The 19,663-nt window shown below is 46.9% G+C and overlaps 1 protein-coding gene across 1 annotated transcript in view; it reads left to right on the forward strand.

Moving 5' to 3' along the window:
- Window positions 1–19,663, forward strand: part of SLC36A4 (solute carrier family 36 member 4) — a 109,211-nt gene that overhangs the window by 16,346 nt on the left and 73,202 nt on the right. Inside the window, exons 3-6 of the mRNA XM_025200836.1 lie at window positions 684–774; window positions 2,278–2,366; window positions 7,609–7,704; window positions 13,737–13,821. Coding sequence (XP_025056621.1) covers window positions 684–774; window positions 2,278–2,366; window positions 7,609–7,704; window positions 13,737–13,821 — 361 coding nt within the window. The remainder of the gene's footprint in view (window positions 1–683; window positions 775–2,277; window positions 2,367–7,608; window positions 7,705–13,736; window positions 13,822–19,663) is intronic.

Consider the following 19,663-nt stretch of genomic DNA (forward strand, 5'->3'; position numbering starts at 1 on the left):
AACAGCCCTCTCCCACCCAGCCTGGGTAGTGCCTGCCCTTGCCCCCTCCCTCCCTCATCACAGGGGGCATGGATCTGCCTCCCATGCCCCTTTCCTCCCCCCTCCCCTTCTACCATAACAGACTTATCAGCTGAAGGCAGCTGTATTGGAAATTGGATCGGTATTGGCCGATACACCTCCTTAAATATTGGCTATCAGTATCAGCCCCCAAAATCTCTATCAGTGCACCCCTAGTAAATATTTTGGCTCCAAACCTCGACTTATACACTATGAAATATGGTAACTCTTTTTTGGTTTTGTTTTTTTGTTTTTTTTTTAAAGACAAATCAAAGTTCTTGGAAGACAGTGTCAGTTATACTGGACAACCCAGTAGACCTGAGAAATAATATTCAATTAATATGAATGCTGAAAAAAAATCTTACATTTTTTTCTCAAGTATCTCTTTTTATATTTATGGTTGCTCGAAAACTACTTAGGGAGGTATTGGTTCTAAAACAGAATAGGCAAAAAACAGCATAGTTTCAAAACTTCGCTGTTCCTCTGTCAGGCCTTTATTTTTACAAGACTTATCTTGAAATTGTTAAAGCATGAAGTTATCTTCACATTCTGTTAAGCGAAATTTTTTCAACAGTCTGATGTTGTTCAGTATCTCCAGTGTGACTCTTTCTCTTTTTTTACTTCAGATTTGTACAAACACTTACACATCTTCTCAAAGGAAACATTGGAACTGGCCTTCTAGGACTTCCACTTGCAATAAAAAATGCAGGCGTTGTGGTAAGAATCTTTTTTTTCTTTAGGTGGAAAAAGAGATGCTTGTAAAAGTTTCTGATGGTACAGAAATTCAGGCTAACACTTACTTATCTTGTCAATAATGACTTAAACAGGGTGACATCTTATTTTTCTTTTCTGGAGTTTGGTTGTTAGGATGAAAGATTGAGAATTGGAATTCTTGGTTTCTTTTCTTTTTGTCACTGGTTCAGTGTAAAGTTTTAATTTCTCCGTTAGAGACACACACGTGTATGTATGTATGTGTATATATATATATGTGTGTGTGTGTGTGTGTGTGTATGAAAAACTTTGATTCAGAAATTGTTTCTGAATCATGGCAGTTGTTGTTTGGGTGAATTTTGTCCTCCTCCTCCTTTATGGGCTGGGGTCCCTTGCCAGACCGTGGGCTTTACATCCTGTTAACATCTTATACACCTAAGTGGAGCTTATGTAGCTTTGTAAGCACAGTTTTTGCTATTTATGCAGAGGTGGTTTCCATTAGATCTTGCATAGTTATGCTTGCCCTATACTTTTTTTCTGAGCGTGCTCAAAAGGCTCTATTCTATATAGGCGGATTAATGCATGGGCCAGCAGGGCCTGGGCCCAAGGACCTCTGCTAATTAGGGGGCTCTGGATGCCTAGGTTTTCTTTTCTTTTCTTTTTTTTTTCTTTTGATATCTAGGTTTTTGTTTTTGGGGGGAGTTTTTTGCATACACTCACACCTCTTACAACCTGTCAAGTGACCACTGTGGTTCACTTGGCAAACCAAAGCATACTTTGACAGTTAAACTATTTTAGTTCTGTTACACAGTTCACACCTGTGCAGCCATCACTATTCCAGTGCTTTCACCCACTGTCTTTTCAGAGAATTTACCTCTGAAAAGTCTATGCCAGTCCTCTCTCCACCATATATGGTCTGCTGTTTCTTTCCTATCGTCCTCTTGTGTCTTTTTGTAGCACCAATATATTTCACTTGGCCCCATTTTAATACAATTTTTTTTTTTAATAAGGAAAATTTTTCATGCCCCTGTCAAATTAGCCAGATCAGTTCCAAATCCTTTGAATCAGTCAAAAACTTCATGTGGCCCTACTACCAGCGGCTATCCTCCAACCCAGGCTTTTCAGCCTGGGGCTTCAGATACTTCCAAATCCTGTGGCATGCATCCTATGTACAGGCCCATGCCCAGAGGCTTGAGGTTTGGAGTCCCCTGAGTTTCGCTTGCCCTCAGTCGTATGGGCTCAGGAACAAGCTGGGGACGACTCTCCCATTTCCATAAAGTCTGCCCAGTTGTTGCCTTTAAAATTGACACTCAGTTCTTCAGGAAGAATAGGGACTTTTAGTGTTTAAACTGTTTCTTTGTTCATCATGTTTATTTTGAACCTGCTCATAACTAGCTCTTATTTAATAAAATGTGAAATTGCTGATAGAGAGACTTGTCTATGACAACTAGTTCTCTTAAAGTACTTTATATATTTACAACCTATGACCTGCCTTCTCTCTCCATACAGATTGGACCCATCAGCCTTGTATTTATAGGAGTTGTATCTGTTCATTGTATGCACATCTTGGTACGTTGCAGCCACTGTCTGTGTCGGAGGTAATTGTGGAGCTCTTTGTTCTGCTATAGAATTGTAATTTGCTCTGTTTGTTTTTATTTTTAATCTTTAGCCTGCAAAGTGTCTTGATGTTGCAATATTTTCAGTCCTGATTCTGACAGCAAAAGAAGGGCTACAAAGGTCTATGTTCAACAACTAACATCAGCTTCTAGGTATCATACAGGGATGCTTAGCTGTTTGTCATCCTCTGTTCTACAGTGCTTTGAACAATATTTGCTTTTAAATACTTAAGAGTGCTTTGCTTACTGCTTGTGTTCAAACTGGGCTTATTTACAATTAAGTGTTACTTGCTTCTGTTTCAATTGTTCAGCCTTGTTTTGAACCCAGAGGGCAAGACAATATGTGCAAAACAAAGGAAGAGGAGTGTGGAGAAGAGAGAAGCATATGAAAGGAAGATTTACAAAATTGGGCAAAAGATGAAAGTAGAAAAGAATGAGTAAAAAATTAACAGTGAGAAGATGAGAAATGTGCTTTGAGAAGGGTCTATAAGCAATAGCTTTTTTGACATGTATATGAGATTAGCTGACCCACTTCTTGTTCCTTTCCTGAAGCATTTTGAAAAAGGGCACACGTTTTGGCAATGTGAATAGAAAAAGTGAAGAGCTGAGGGTGTTGCAGGATCTCATTCTTGTCAGGGACCATTTCCATTCTGCAAGAAGGTTTGCCTTAAATACTCCTTGTGTAAAACAGTAGAGAGGAAAACGTATAATGGTGCAAGACCTTCCATCAAATCAGTTTTTCTAGTGCATACAGAAAAAGACTTTTAAGTAAACCAGGGAGATGATTTGGGTTAACATACAGCTGCGTTGTTCCAGTGTCCTCTGTCTACCATCTTTATTCTCTTTGCTTCTGATAGGAATGGTAAGTGAGGAAGGGTTTATACTCTAATGACAGGCAGGTGCACTGGTTAGAAGAAAACATGATCCAGCAGTCTGTCACATTAAATAATATGGGAATTGATTAAAATAGGAAATTGCATGTCAAGTGCAAAATATTGCTCCCCTGCCCCCCATGTAGTTTAATAATTGAGAAAGGTATTTATTTTTTAAATGACCATGTTAAGACATGTCACATGCATGTGAATTTCTGCTAAATTTCTTTTATGTTAATATGGTGCGTCAGTCTTTTTGAATTGAGAAAAACTCAATTTTTAACAATTTAAAAGCAGGCAAAAATACATTTAAATGATACTGTGGAGGAGGCAAATGTCAGACTTTCCTATGGGGTGAGATGCATCTCATCTTTATTTTAATGTATACTCAGAATTCTAGCAGATGTTGTTTCTGTAATACTATGAAGTTTGTCAACCAAGGTAATGATAGGAAGATAATGTAAAACCTGATCTAGAAGGAATATGCAAAGAAGCGACAACATGGAAGGAGATTGCACAAGATAGAAAGGGCTAGAATCCTAGGGCATTTATACACATGCTCTGGGAGTGTGGAGCCAGGGAGTGCTTTAAGTAGAGCAGCTCCAAGAATCACTGTAATTAAAGCGCCTGGAGTGATGTGTATCACCATCCCCACACTGAAAAATGGTGGCAGGGTGCTTTTTAATATAAGCTCAAGAGATCTGAGGAGGAGGGCCATGTCCTCCACTACAGAGGAAGGCAAAAAACCCTCACAGTACATACCAATCTGACCATAGGGTAAAATTCTTTCCTGGTCTCAAATATGGTGGTCAATCTGACCCTGAGTGGAGGGGCAAGACCCTCTAGCCAGGAACATCCAACCTTAATTCCCAGCAGGAGCATTGACACACCCCAGTCAAAATCCCTAGGCTTGGCTGCAGCCAACACCCAGTGCCTCTGAGGAAGGTTTAAAAAAACCCTGTAAAACATGTAGCAGTGGTGGGGAGGAAGGGAGGAGTGCAGGATTTGTTCCCTTCTCTGTGTGACAACTAGCAAAGCCCAGAAGCATGGGAAATACCCATAGTAGAACATAGGCATACCTGTGTCCAGATCATCCCAGATCAATGGCTTTCCAACCTCTTTTTGAAAACTTTTAATGATGGAGAGTCCCCAGTTTCTCAGGGTATGGGTTGGAGGCAGCTGCAAGGGAGAGACTCCCTACCCCTGCCCCCCCTGCAGGAGAACCAGGGCTGTACTTGCTGCTCTGGCTAGTGCTTTGGGACTGGGACTGCGGCAGCAGCAGTTGCTGACAGTCCCTGCTCATTTGTGGGGGGATGGGGCCTTGCTTGCATCCAAAGTTGGTGGCCCAGGACCTGTCTGGGTAGCAGGGCACAAAACAGGGCTCAAAAGCTCATCCTGCAGCTGCCTGCAGGAGAGAGAAGCCTGCCCACCATCTCACACCCTGAGGAGTAAGATAGCTGTTCCCACAGGGACTCTAGCAAGGGAAGAGCTCTCAGAGTGCCCATGGGAAGAGAAGCTTTCCCTGAAGCTCTTTCAGGGTGGTTGGCAGCTCTGGTAGCCACCCTCTGCCCCACAGGAATCAGAACTATTCCTTGGGGCTTTGTGGGGTAGGGGGCAGCTCTAGTAACTATTGCCCATGGCACAGAAAGCAGGGCTGTTTCCAAGGTGTTGGGGTGAATGTTGTCTTCCTGGACTTTAAGAAGGCCTTTGACACGGTTTCCAACCACATTCTCTTAAAAAAAACTTGGTGACTGCAGCATTGATGCCTACACAGTCAGATGGGTGGTAAATTGGCTAGATGGTCACACCCAGAGAGTGGTGGTGGACGGGTCATTTTTGACCTGGAGGGATGTGGGCAGTGGAGTCCTGCAGGGCTCAGTCCTGGGGCCTGTACTGTTCAATAACTTTATTAGTGATCTGGGTGTGGGTATGGAAAGCACGCTGTCCAAATTCACTGACGACACCAAGTTGTGGGGCAAGGTGGGCACGCTGGAGGGGAGGGACAGAATCCAGCTAGATCTAGACAGGTTACAGAGGTGGGCGGATGAGAATTAGGATGGGATTCAACACAGACAATTGCAAGGTGCTGCATCTAGGGAGAAGGAACCAGCAACACACCTATAGGCTGGGAAACACCCTTCTTGTCAACACAGTGGCAGAAAGTCATTGTTGACTCCAGGATGAGCATGAGCCGCCAATGCGAGGAAGCGGTCAGTAAGGCTAACTGCACCTTGTTGTGCATCCACAGATGCATCACAAGCAGGTCCATGGAGGTGATCCTCCCCTTCTATGCAACACTGGTCAGGCTGCAGTTGGAGTACTGCGTCCAGTTCTGGGCACCACACTTCAAGGGGGAAGTGGCTAGCATTGAGAGGGTCCAGAGGAGGGCTACTTGCATGGTCAAGGGGCAGCGGGGCAGGCCCTACGAAGAGAGGCTAAAGGGTGTGAACCTGTTCAGCCTCCACAAGAGATGGCTGAGAGGGGATCTGGTGGCTGTTTACAAACTCACCAGGTGGCACCAGAGAAAATTGGGGGAGACTGTTCCCCTGGCCACCACCTGTGGCTACTAGGAATAACGTCCACAAATTGTTAGAGAGAAGGTTCAGGCTGGACATCAGGAGGCATTACTTTACAGTTAGGGCTGCCAGGCTCTGGAATGAGCTCCCAAGTGAGGTAGTACTCTCCTACCTTGGGGGTCTTCAAGAGGAGGCTGGACAGATATTTGGCTGGGGTGATATGACCCTGGCACCTGTTTCTGCCCGGGGCAGGGGTCAGACCTGATGATCTGTTTAAGTCCCTTCCAACCCTAAGCACTACGTTACACTATGATACTATGGTTGCCATGGCCAAAACACTGGCTCTTTTCACAGAGACAGTGCTTCTCCTCTGGCTGTTGGCATGGGCAAGAGCCTCTATGGCCATACTGCTGGGGGGCCCTTCTCCCAGGCTGGACACTGAGCAGGGGCAGTTGCCTGGCTGTGGCAGAGGCCCCCTGATCATCTGATCAGGAGGACTGAGTAGGGAAAAGTAGGCTGAACACCCTGACCGGCTATTAGGGAGCCAGCCACTCTCCCTTCCTTTCTGGGGCCTCTGCCACAACAGAGGACTATGGGGAAACCAGCAGTGTCAGAGTGACACACCTGTTAAATCTGTAGTGCTGTTTCAAGCAGCAGCTTTTTTGTCCTGGATTACTTTTGTGTCTATTCAGCCATTTTCTTTAAATGGGAAAACAGTGTGAATGTATGGCTGTTTGCATTTTGTCCTATTAAGCTTGCATATAAATGGTAACAAAAATAATTTCTGTTAAAGCCCTTAGACTATTGGTCCTCAACCTTTTTGAATTTGGGGCACCCCTCATTGAACTTAAGGAACCCATCCATAACTATTGTGAATTGTGGCATCCTGATTTAAAAATTCATTTATATACCATAGTACTTACATCCTTGTAGAGGGGCTGGGCAGTGGGAGTGGGGTATCACCCAGGTAGGGACAAACCTGAGGCTGCACTTCTCTGCTTATCTCCTCACACTTTGCAGCACTCTTCACAGGCTTTGGTGGCACCCCTGGGTGGTACCCAGGTTGAGAATCATTGTGTTAAGGCACCTTCACACCTGCCAGATCCCTATTCCAATGTGTGCTAATTAGCATGCATTGGAGCAGACTAGATTAATTGAGTTTGCTGGAGCGTGCTAATTAGCATGCTCCAGCAACTTTGGTGTCATGTGTATTCAGCATCTCTGCACTTCAAAATGGCTGCAGAGGGGCTTTAACTAAAGCTTGTTGAACGAGTGAATTAGCATGCATCAGAGCAGGCATCTGGCATGTGTGTAGGTGCCCTCAAGACCAGCTGGTTCAGAGAGCCACAGGCAATTGCACACTCAAGTTGACTTTAAGAGTTTTTTTTGTTTAAGAACAACTACTCTGAGGTCAGTGATGGAATGTCCAGGAAAGTTCAAGTGTTTGCTGTGGGCTTTTCTGTGTTTCTGGAATTGAAGCTGAGTTGGTGTCTGTTCATTCTTCTCTGTAGGGATTGTCCTGTCTGGACAGCAGAGGGGCACTTTAATCAGGGTGGTATATATGATGTCAGTGGGTGAGTAGATGAATGAATGACAGATGTTAAATTTTTGTTGCTTGGTCCAGTGATGAAGGGGGTCTGTGTTGATGAGGGGACACAACTGGCATCTTTTTCTACCTTTGACTGATTTCAGATGAATGTGCCTTGCCACCCCTGCCTACTGTATGATACAGACATTTTCATTGTGATCTTGTGGGTCCGCTAAACTTGTCAAGGTATGGCATAAGAGATTAGCTTTGGTGTATTATTGCAACGCCTCTCCATTCTGTCATTTCAGGTTGAAAAAGACCTCACTAGGGTATAGTGACACAGTTAGCTTTGCCATGGAAATAGGGCCCCTGAACATCCTTCAGAAACGAGCTTCTTGGGGAAGGTAAGCTTGTTGTAGCATTTAAAGTAATAAATAACATTGAAAGTAGTGAAATTAAATTACTTTAAAAGTAAATAAATGACATTAAAAGTAAACTTGGAAAAGTTATGGGGTTGCCTTTCTACCTAATGCGTGCATTAAGACATGTGATCTCTGTGTTAGAAATGTTTTTACACTGTGCTATTGCTCTCTAGTACTGTAGTGCTTAGTTCTTGACCAGGACTCCACTGTGCTCTGTAAATGCAGGACAAAATATGGCCCCTGGCCTAAAGGCCTTACAGTCATAATAATGTGGGAGGGTTGAAAAGTAGAAGTCTCACAGCTAATTCATTTTCTTATTTGAATATAAAATGCACGTTGCAGAGTAATCTTTATTTTTTTTTCACAATAATGAAATTAAACAGATAAGAACACTGAAAGAACAATAGTAAAATGAAAGTGTTAACAGCTTGTCTGTCTTTTGACTTTCTCAAAGAGAAAAAATATTTAATAGTTTGTTTTATGGCTGTGTAAACCCTATGCAATAGTTGTGATCACTTCACAATAATAATATCCAAAATCTTGGAGATAGTTTCAAAATAAATTCTAATTTTAATAATGATTTATAAGAATTTTCTTCTTTTTTAACACTGGATATGATTTGCCCATTTTTTCCAGGATACAATATGTTGTACAGTGTATCTTGGCTATTATTATTCAAATAAAGCAAATTCATCTTTTCAGATCTCTGGTGATTACTTTATAGGAACGCAGTGTAATTCAATTTGGAGGAACTTCATATATGGTAATAGAATGAAAGCCCTGTAACTCTTTGTACATTGTAATGTACACATTACCATTCTAAATTCTAGAGAAGCTGTACGGCACAACATTTTCTTCTGCAAAATAGAGTCCTATTGCACACACAATTCTTTAAATTGACTTCCATTAAAACACTTCTTCAGGCTGCCAAAGCAGCCTATAATATAGGCCTTGCAAAATAACTTGAACGACAGTTAGAGGGGGAGAATCGGAGAAGGAGGGCTGGAAGGCACCTCTGGAGATCATCTAGTCCAACCCCCTGCCTAAAGCAAGATCATCCATATCCAAACCATCTTATATAAATCCATTGTCTAACCTGTTAGCAAAACTGCAGAATCAATCCTGACAAAACCACAGAACATAACACTCTAGCCTTTCACAGGTAAAGCAGTGACCATGGCAGCAAAATGTCCTGCTGTTGCAAAGTTGTTAAAAAATGCTTGTGAGATAAAAGGAAGAGGGCCATGCCCTTTGCTACAGAGGAAGGCATACCCCCCCACAGTCTTGAAAATCCCCAAACTTTCAGAGATTCACTGTGTGGATTCTTGGTTAGGTACAGACATTCAAAAAGCTTGAGGAGGAATTGATCTAAGTTATATGGTTTTCTGTAAGCAGTGCAGTTTAGATTGGTAGCAAACAGAACACGTGTTTTCCCTTTTGGGGGTGAGGGCGGTGCAGATCTTAGACTGGGTTCCCGCCATTTTTAAGCCAGTCGCGGTGTGACAAAAATCTGTTCTGTTACAGGTATACAGAACAGATTTTTACAGTATTACAGTAATTTCCAATCACTTATACTGGTAAAAGTATAATGTCTGTACTTGGCCCTTGTGACTGAAACAGGATCATATTGTAATCTACCATTTGGTAGGAACTGAAGAAAAGTGTTCTTATCTTGTGCTGTTGAAACCTTCTCTAACTTTAGACTGCTTAAGGCATTTCATCTTCTGGTTTCATTACTCTTAATACCAGTGCTATTCTAAAACATTGAAGCATATATTAAATGAACATTTGAATATAGATAAGTATTGTACTCTACCTACCATTCTTTAGGAAAACTGCTTTTCATTATATGGAATTGTAGAATGAAATACTCAGTTTATGCATTTCTAAGAAACTCATCACTTCAGTATTTACTTGGTGTCAGCTAAAGAAATAATTTGTCTCATCCTTTTTGAAGAGGAGCCCACACTGCAGTGTTCCTGAGTTCCATTTGGTATTCAAAATAATTGCTTTCACCTTTAGAAATGTTTACAAGGTGTTGGACCATGCTAGGAAACACTGCTCTGAAAACATGCCCCAATCTGTGTGTCAGATAGTGGAAAAATAATACACCACCTTTTTGGTGTGTTCCCAGAGCTGCTCTTAGTCTTGGTCATGCTTATTAGAGTGGCACCAGGTGAGCGAATAGGGGCAGCAAACAGGGCAGTTTGCAAACAGTTCACTAAAAGCAAGAGGGGGAAGAGGAAGAGCCAGGCACCAGATCCTCCTCCAGAAAGGTAAGTGAGCCAGGGCTGTCTGTGTGTTTGCCTTGCTGAGTATTTGTTTGGTGGGCTGTATGTGTTTTGGGTGTGTGCTTTGAGCAGCTGGGAGTGCTGCAAGTTGAGTGATTGGTGGGTGATTACTGCCTGAGTCTGACAAAAGCCCTAACAAGGGGGTGGAGACAGTCCAAGCAGGGTATAGAAGAAGACTCTAGGAAGTGAGGAAAAGAGCAGCAAAAAGGGCAATTTGCAGGTAGTTTGCAGGTCAGTTTGCTGCTACTTTTGCCACCTCCCTTTTTAAAATGGAGTCATAAGGTAAGCCTTTTCTTTTTATAAAAGTAGCCAACCCACATATATTAAGTCAGGGGCAGGCAATTATTTTGGACAGAGGGCTGCTTACCCAGTTTTGGCAAACTGTTGAGGGCCCCATGGCTAGCCCCGCCCCTTGACAGGTGATAACGTCCCAGCATCTTCAGACCAATGTCCCAGGGCCAGAGCAGGGTGCTAGCAGGGGTCTGTGGAGCTGGGTTGGGCTGGGTTGTACCAGTAGGAAGAGTGGGGAGCTGGCCCGGGTCCATAGAGCCCCTGCCAGCTGGGACTCCATACCCCTGCCGCCCTGCTCTGGGCCCTGCTGGCACTGGCCCCAGGACACACCAGTGTGGGTTCCGTGCTCCCACTGACTCCCTGCCTGCTCACTCCCAGTGCCCCCCAGCCCCATGGTACAGGCGGGGGGGAGCGCGGAGCCCCGACCCCTGCTCACCGGCAGAGAAGAAGCTGGAGCTGTGTGGACCACCCCTTCCCCTGCCCTGTGCCCAGTGGTCCCTGCTGCAGGTGCTCACAGCCCACGTGCAGCTGTCCTGAGCAGGCACAGGCAGACCCATGCAGGCTGCAAGCAGCTGCAGCGTGGGGCGCCGGGCATGGGGTGGGGGAGGGGCCACTTTTCCCCGCACTCAGCACCAACTTGTAATCTGCCCTCACTGCCAGCCTGGTCCTTGCGCTGGTTGCGCGTGGTAGCAGCAGCTGCTCGGCATGTAGGAAAGTGGTCCCCTGTGCCAGGCAGTGTTTGCTGCTGCTGCCCGCTTGGAGCTTGCGTGCTGGGCAGCACAGATGCAGCGGTGGCAAACACTGCCTGGTGCGGCAAGTGGGGGGTGGGCCGCAGCTGCTGCCACTGCATGCAGCCCTGACGGGTGAGCCTGGAGCTAGCGCAGGGCCCAGGCTGGTAGCAGGGGTGGGTTGTAAGCTGGTGCTGAGCATGGGAAAAGCGGCCCCTCCCCTGCCCTGTGGCTGGCACCCCACACTGCAGCCACTTGCAGCCCATGTGGGACTGGTGCCTGCACAGGGAGCGCTGGCAATGGGGTGGGGGAGGTGCTGCTTTTCCTTGCGCTCAGCTTTTCCCCGAGCCACTTTTCACTGGGCTCTTTTTCCCTGCCTGGGGTCCTTCCCTACCCCACCCCGCCTGTTCCTTACCTGAGTTTCCAGCACCAGGGCAGCCACGTGGTCCCAGGCCAGAAGCCTTCCGGCTTGCGGGGCAGGGCCGGGCAGTCCCTGCTGTTGCAGGAGTCCGCCAGGGCTTCCCCCAGGTCCTACTGCCCCTGGCTTCTGTTATTTTTGATGGGAATGAAGGGCAGATAAACATAAATTTTCTAAGTTTTTTAGGGGCCCCATGGGCTGGATAGAATGGCCTCGTGGGCCAGATTCAGCCCGTGGGCCATATTTGTCCCACCCCTGTATTAAGTGCAAGTAGCTAAGTGTATCTGAGGGTGCTGAGAGAGTTGGCTGATGTGATTGCAGAGCCACTGGCCATTATCTTTGAATACTCATGGTGATTGAGGGAGGTCCTGGACAATTGGAAAATGGCAAATATAGTTCCCATCTTTAAGAAAGCGAGCCTCACCAGAAGAGCCAGTCATCTCACCTCAGTCCCTGGAAAAATCATGGAGTAGGTCCTCAAAGAATCCATTTCTAAGCATTTAGAGGAGAAGGTGATTAGGAATAGTCATTATGGATTCACCAAGGACAAGTCATGCCTGGCCAACCTGATTTGACTTCTGTGATGAGATAACTGGCTCTATGGATGCAGGGAAAGCAGTGGACATAATATACCTTGACTTTAGCAAGGCTTTTGATACTGGCTCCCGCCGTATTCTTGCAAGCAACCTGAGGAAGTATGGGTTTGATGAATGGACTGTAAGGTAGATGGAAAGCTGACTGGATTGTCAGGCTAGTAGTAGTTAGTGATCAATGGCTCAATGTCTAGCTGGCATCTGGTATCAAGTGGAGTGCTGCAGGTGTTGGTCCTGGGTCAGGTTTTGTTCAGTATTTTTATTAATGATCTGGAAGATGGGATGGAGTGCATACTCAGCAAGTTTGCTGACGACACTAAGTTGGGGGGGGTGTAGTAGATACACTGGAGGTAGGGCTAGGATTGGACCTATGTCACCAGAATGACCTAGACGAATTTGAAGATTGGACCAAAAGAAATCTCATGAGTTTCAATGAGAACAAGTACAAAGTCCTGCACTTGGGACAGAACAATCCCATGCACTGCTACAGCTTGGGGAGTGACTGATTAAGCAGCAGCTCTGCAGAAAAGGTCTTGGGGTTACTGTGGACAATAAACTGGATATGAGTCAGCAGTGTGGCCTTGTTGCCAAGGCAGCCAAGGCTGCATTGGTAGGAGTGGTGCTAGCAGACCGAGGGAAGTAATAATTCCTCTTTGTTCTGCACCGGTGAGGCCACATCTGGTGTACTGCATCCAGTTTTGAGCCCCCCACTACAGAAAGGATGTGGATTAGTTGGAGAGAATCCAGTGGAGAGCAATGAAAATGTTTCAGGGCCTAGGACAAATGACTTCTGAGGAGAGGCTGAGGGACCTGGACTTATTTAGTTGGGAGAAGAGAAGACTGAGCAGGGATTTAATAGCAGCCTTGAACTACCTAAAGTGGGGTTCCAAAGAGGATGGAGCTGGACTGTTTTCAGTGGTGGCAGATGACAGAACAAAGAGCAATGGTCTCAAGTTGGAGCAAGGGAGGTTTAGGTTAGATATTGGGAAAAACTTTCTCACTAGGAGGGTGGTGAAGCAGTAGAACAAGTTACCTAGAGATATGGTGGAATCTCCATCCTTGGAGATTTTGAAGGCCCAGCTTGACAAAGCCCTGGCTGGGATGTTCTAGCTGAGGCTGGGCCTGCTTTGAGCAGGGGGGTGGACTAGATGACCTCCTGAGGTCCCTTCCAGCCCTAATTTTCTGTGATTCTATGAATGTAAATCTCAGCATTTACACCAATATTTAAGATCCTTTCTTAACTAGAGTCCTGAGTGAGGGGGCGTTTGCTAGAGAATTTGCCTGGAAACTCCCTCACCTTCCTTCACTGTATGCTTGGTGAAAGGAAGCAAAGAAAAGGGAGATTTTTGGGACCAAAGTTCCAAACAGACCAGCTTACAGGGGAGTTTGCTAGTGAAGGTCTTTTTGGAAAGGGGCAGGAAGATGTAGGTGGTGGATTACGAGAAAATTCTAGTTTTCTGTGAATCTATGATTCTGTGCTTTGTGCTGCTCTGACAGTGGCTATATTCCTTTTTTTTCTTTGGCATTTGGGGAAAATGGAGTGCGAGGGGCATGTTTTCATGGCAGTGCTGTCAAGTATATTTAGTCAAAGTGTAGACATGCCCTTAGTATAAAATAGTGCACCAGTTTTATCATAGGAAATGGCTTAATTGGCAACATCTTAATTTTATTGGAATTTTTTTTTCCCTTCCAGGCATATTGTTGACTTTTTTCTTGTGATAACACAACTGGGATTTTGCAGTGTATATATAGTGTTTTTGGCAGAAAATGTGAAACAAGTGAGTAAAACAGTTTTTTATTTTCAGCATTACAGGCAACCCTCACTTAACGCTATTTCACTTGGTGCTATTTCGCTATAACACTCATTCTAAATTGATACCTGATTTCACTTGGCGCTCAGCGAGTTTTGTTATAATGCTTACAGTTGCCATGTTGGGTCATTAGAAACAATTGTGGTTGCCATCTTGGGACATCAAATACTTTTGGTTTCGCTTAATGCTTGGTTTTTCAGGAACCAATTAAGAGCGCTAAGTGGGGGTTGCCTGTACTTCCTTACTTGCCTGTATATTTTGTGTATGCTATTCACAGAATGCAAAGCTGAGATGCTATACAAAATAAATTTGTTTTCCCTAAAAGGTACTTGGAAAAAGTGATCCATTTGCTTTCTAGACTGAACCAAATTCTTGTGTAAGTGCTTGCAGCTTCATTGGCCTGTGATTGTCTGTCTTAAATTTCAACAGTGTCACAGTTCAACTGTGGTGTATACTTACTTTGCACACAGACAGACAGTATTAGAAAAATAAAGGAATTTCAGCTAAATATTACAATAAGATAGTGGATTTTTCTTGCACAAAATCAGCAATGCACTGTTAAATATGTTGAAACAGAAACCATATAATCTCTTCAATAGGCTCTACATATTATTCCATATCCAGATTATGGGGCCTACTTTACTCTCAAAAGATAGCATTGTTGTTTGTTGTTATATTACAGTGATATGCAAAACAGTTCTAGGGAACTTCCCAGGTGTAGTGGATGCATAGTTTTACCTTCAAGACCAAGGAGTAAATTGTATTTGTGTACCACATGCGAAAACATGTGGACCATCCCCGTGCAACTCATCAGGCTGCAGGACCAAAAGATTGAGGACTACGGATGTAGACTACAAGGCAGTGTTGCTTCAGGAAGTCTAATTGTTATTGTAGGTTTATTATAATATGCTACGATCTTGCCAGCTTCCAAAAACTAGGAAAAGGAAGGCCACCTTATTGCTAGTTGGGGACCCCACAGTAGGACATCTCAGAGGTACAGGTGATGCTCAGCAGATATATTGTCCTTGTTCAGAGATGTTTTGGGACCCTGGGCAAAAAAGATTGGGAGGTCCCTGGTGGGGATCCTTTAGCTTTTTCTTTTTTCTTTTTTTCTTTTTTTTTTATGACAGTTATTTGTGTTCCAAGCCAAATCAGCCAAATCAATTCCAAATACTTGACTGTGAGTCTGTCAAGAAGCATAAATGGCTCTACTATCAGCAAACGTCCTCCACGCCCATGTGGGGCTTCAGATGTTTCCAAGTCATTTGGCAGGCATCCTACATGCGGGCCCAAACCTGGAGGCTTAGGGTTCAGATACCTCCAAGTTTTACTTGCCCTCAGCTGTATGGCTGCAGGAACAAGCTAGGGGGAAGGATCTTTTCATTACAAAAAAAAAAAAATTGTTCATGTTCCAATCCAAATCAGTTCCAAATCCGTGAGTCAGTCAAGAACCATAAGTGGCCCTACCAGTGGCAAACGTTCTCTATTGAGGTCCCTTCCGACCCTAACATCTATGAATCTATGAATCCCAGCTGGGGCTTCAGATGTTTCCAAATATTTTGGCAGGCATCCTATATGCAGGCCAAAGCCCAGAGATGTGGGGTTTGGATGCCCCCAAGTTTCACTTGCCCTCAGCCCTAAGGCCACAGAAGAAAGCTAGGGAGGAGTCCCTCATTTCTATAAAATGGGCATAAAGCCAAGTTCTTACCACTCGAGCAGCAAATGGGAGGTTTACCTTACCTCCGTGGGTACTACCCCATGCCAGAAACGTGGTTACCCCCAGATGCAACTAGGAAAACTGCCCTGATGGGCTGGGGGGGGAAAACAAAACATATATATATATGTGGTATGATAGATATATATCATACCACAGAGAAAAAACCATAACCCGTTACAATATCTGAACCCATACAAAGGCCCTCTGGTCACCTGAAATGGTTACAGTATCCATGCCCACATGCCACACACAGAAATGCTGGACCAGGCAACCCATTCCCTTCATTCCCACCCTGCTTGCAGGGTCATAGACTCAGTTCACCTATTGTCCTTGTCACTGTTGCTCCAGGTCTGGCTGGAGGACTTGCTGCTGCTGTCACTGTTGCTATCCTCAGTTCCGTTTGTCTCTTCCTCTTCCTCACTGTCACAGCACACTTCCCTGCTAGGGGGGAGTTGGAGGATCCTGTGCCAAGTGTCTCCGTGCCAGGTGGCTTTGGCCACATCCTCTCCATCTTCTACTACTGATTTCTGGTAGTAGGTCTGGAGTTCTCTCAGAGCCATTTTCATGCAGTCTACCACCTTTACATCCATGTGACTACAGCAGGAGCTTCCTGGCTTTCCACAGGGCACTCCTGACACAGGATGCCAACTGGTTGAAATGGCTGACGGGCTGTCCTGGTGCTTGCTGAGGTGCCTGTACAGTGCTGCTTCTCTGGTCAGCTGGCTGACACAGGATACTGCTTCACAGAGCTACTTCACCCTGTTCCATACCTCCTTGGCACAGGTACAGAGCCAGAGGAAGTGGTCGATTGGCTTGGTGGCTCCGTGGCAGTTGGGTCACAGGCAGCTAGGTCTCTCCAGCTGTCTCTCTCTATACCTCCCGACCCTCACTGTCAGGGCTTGGTGAGCTATCAGCCAGTTCAGGTCCCTGTGATCTTTGCGTAGGTCCTTGTGGTTGATGTGCTTCCACATGGTCTGGCAAGCGTCACATGATGTCCCTCAGCCTCCCTGGCTCCTGGATCTTCTTGTGATTGCTCATGGTCACAGGGTCTGTGCTCTTCAGGCCGTACAAACTGCAGAACTGGTTTAGGATCTCGTAGAACCGTGGTGAGGCCATGATCCATGGTCTGTGGTCCCCTCTTTGCTCATGGGATGTTGGATTATCCTGTGCCACATGTCTCTGTGCCAGGTGACTTTGGCTGCATTCTCTCCATCCTTCACTACCGATTTCTGGTAATAGGTCCAGAGCTCACTCAGAGCCATTTTCATGCAGTCCACTACCTCTCTGTCCATTTGCCTGTACAACAGGAGGTTCCTGGCCTTCTACGTGGCACTCCTGACACAGGACGCAAACTGGTCGAAATGGGGTGACAGGCTCCCCTAGTGTTTGGTAAGGTGCCTGTACAGCACTGCTTCTCTGGTTAGCTGGCTGACTCTGGTCACTACTTTGCAAAGCTGCTTCACCCTTCTCCATACCTCCTTGGTACAGGTGCAAAGCCAGAGGAGGTGGTCAATTATGTTGGTGGCCCCGTGGCAGTTGGGTCATGGGCAGCTGGGTCTCCCCAACTGCCCCTCTCTATGTCTCCGGGCCCTCACCGGTAGAGCTCGGTGGGCTATGAGCCAGTTCCGGTCCTTGTGATCTTTGAGCAGATCCTTGTGGTGGATGCACTCCCACACGGCCTGGTACGTGTCACCAGGAGCAGGTCCACGGGTGATGTGGTGTCCCTTAGTCTCACCATCTCCTGGATCTTCCTGTGGTTTTTTTATGGTCGCTGGGCCTGCGTGCTGCAGGCCGTACACACTGCGGCACTGGTTCAGGGTCTCGTAGAACCACAGTGTGCCCAGGATCCACGGTCTATGGTTGGTCAGGGTGAATACTCCCCAGTGTCTCGGGATGTGCCCTGCAAAGTATCTCATGAGGCAAGCGGTTTTGGATTCTGTGTCCATCACCATCTTGCAGATCAGGTTTGTATACTTGGCCCATAGCAACAGGAGGATATCTGGCATGCCCCTGCCCCTGGCCCTCTTGTCCTTGTACAAGGTTTTCCGGGTGACCTTTTCCCATCTAGAGCCCCAGAAGAAGATGCACACGGCCCTCTGGATCCTGTGGGTGACACGCTCGGAAGGGAACACTGCCTTCAAGAGCGCGATGCATCCCCCCCGTGGAGAGGGGACGCATGCACCACAGCCCAAGTCTCTGCTTTACGTTTGTCTCTCTCTTCTCCCATGCTGTCCTGCCACACAGCTCAGGGTCAAAATCCATCCTGATGATCCTGACTCCCTCACGGGGAACAGAGACCCCCAGGGACTCCAGGTCTCTGAGCTCACCCATGGCCAGGCAGGTGCCCTTGCTCACATTGAGCTTGCCCCCCCAAAACCTGTATGTGTACCAGGGTTTTCTCTACTGACCCCCTGTTTCAGCAAAGGATGTTTAAATCATCCATGCAGGCTAGGACCTTTGCCTCTTGGTTGCTGCTGCCCAGGATGTGGACTCTGTGGATCCCTGGGTCCTGCCTCAGGTGGTGGGCCAGGGGCTCGATGGTGCAGATAAACAGGATTGGGGAGAGTGGGCAGCCCTGCCGGACTCCCAACTCCGGGCACTCGGGAAACTGTTGATCTGCACTTTGTGGCTCACTTCTGTGTAGAGGGTCCTGATCCATCTGACAAAAGTCGAGGAGACTCCCATCTGCTCCAGCATCTGGAACAGGAACTGATGGGACACTATCGTAGGCCTTCTTCAGGTCCAGGTTTAGGACGGCGATGCTCTGCCTCCTCTCCCTCTCCAGTTGGAGCGTCTCTCTCAGTTGCACCTAGGATGACTGCACCTAGGATGGATTTAAATTGCTCAGCCAAGACTTTGGCCAGCAGCTTATAGTCCAAGTTCAGGAGGGTGATCGGCCTCCAGTTCTTCAGCTCCTCCCTCGGTCCCTTTTTGTATAGGAGGATCATGAGGCCCTGCTCCATCTGCGCTTCCAGCCAGCCCTCCTGCAGGCGCTCTTGAAAGAGCTCCAGCAGGTCTGGGCCCACCAGGTCCCAGAAGGTCAGGTAAAATTTCTTGGGCAGGCCATTCGACCCAGGAGTCTTGCCATACTTGAAACTCCAGAGGCTCCTCTCAAGCTCCTCTGGCATCCAGTCCTCTTCCAGCTACTGCTGTTCATCCTCCCTGAGGGTCCAGGTGAGGCTTCGAAGGCACAGCTGCGTGGCCTCAGGGTCCACCGACTTCTCAGCATAGAGTTCCCGGTAGAAGGCAGCCACTGCGGCCAGCATGCCGTCCTTCGACCGGTGCTTCACTCCCCCTCTGTCTTTCAGGCACATCCTGACCTCCTCCTTGCTCTTCAGCCTGGAGAAAAAAGCAGACCACTCCTCCCCCTCCTCCACCCAGGGAGCCCTGGCCTGGAAGAACTTTTTCCTGGCCTCCTCCCGGTATTAGGCACCGAGTTGGGCCTTCACCTCCCGTATGACCTCCCTCACATCCTCGTCCGCTGCTGCCTGCCTGTGCAGGTCCTGTAACTTACGGGTCAGGTGCTCGTGCCACTTCCGGTGGAAGAGGGCTTGCCGCTTGTCCGCTTGCTGGAAAAAGCCCCAGGTCCTCTCTTTCATGCTGGCCCACCACTAGGTCTGGTTCTGGTATAGGTCCCGAAGGGTCCTCCAGCCTGCGTAGTGTTCTCCGTAGCTGTGCCTGGTCTGCTCGTCTTCCAGGAGGCTGGTGTTCAGCTTCCACACTCCTCTGCCTCTTTCCAGCTGTCCCCACCCCCAGGTCGGCCCAGAGGGTGAGGAGGGAGTGGTCCAAGAAACACACGGGTGTAAAGTGGGCCTTCTCTGTCTTCCACCCCATGAGCAGGAAGACAAAGTCAGTTATGGATTTGGTGCTGCCTGTGGGGTCCACTCGGGTGAAGTGTCCGCTGGGGCCCTGGGCCACTTTGGCTGTGTCCACCAGGACCTGATCGCAGACAAGTTGCTTCAGCTGCCTGGAGGATCTGTCCATGCCTGTCCCGCTGCCCCTGCTAACAGTGTCCTCCTTACTGGTGGTGACGCAGTTGAAATCTCCCAGAAGCATCACTGGGCAGCTGGTGGGCGTTGTGATGGTCACTCT

This window comes from Alligator sinensis, unplaced genomic scaffold (genome assembly GCF_000455745.1).
Source record: "Alligator sinensis unplaced genomic scaffold, ASM45574v1 scaffold602_1, whole genome shotgun sequence".
Lineage (NCBI taxonomy): Eukaryota > Metazoa > Chordata > Crocodylia > Alligatoridae > Alligator > Alligator sinensis.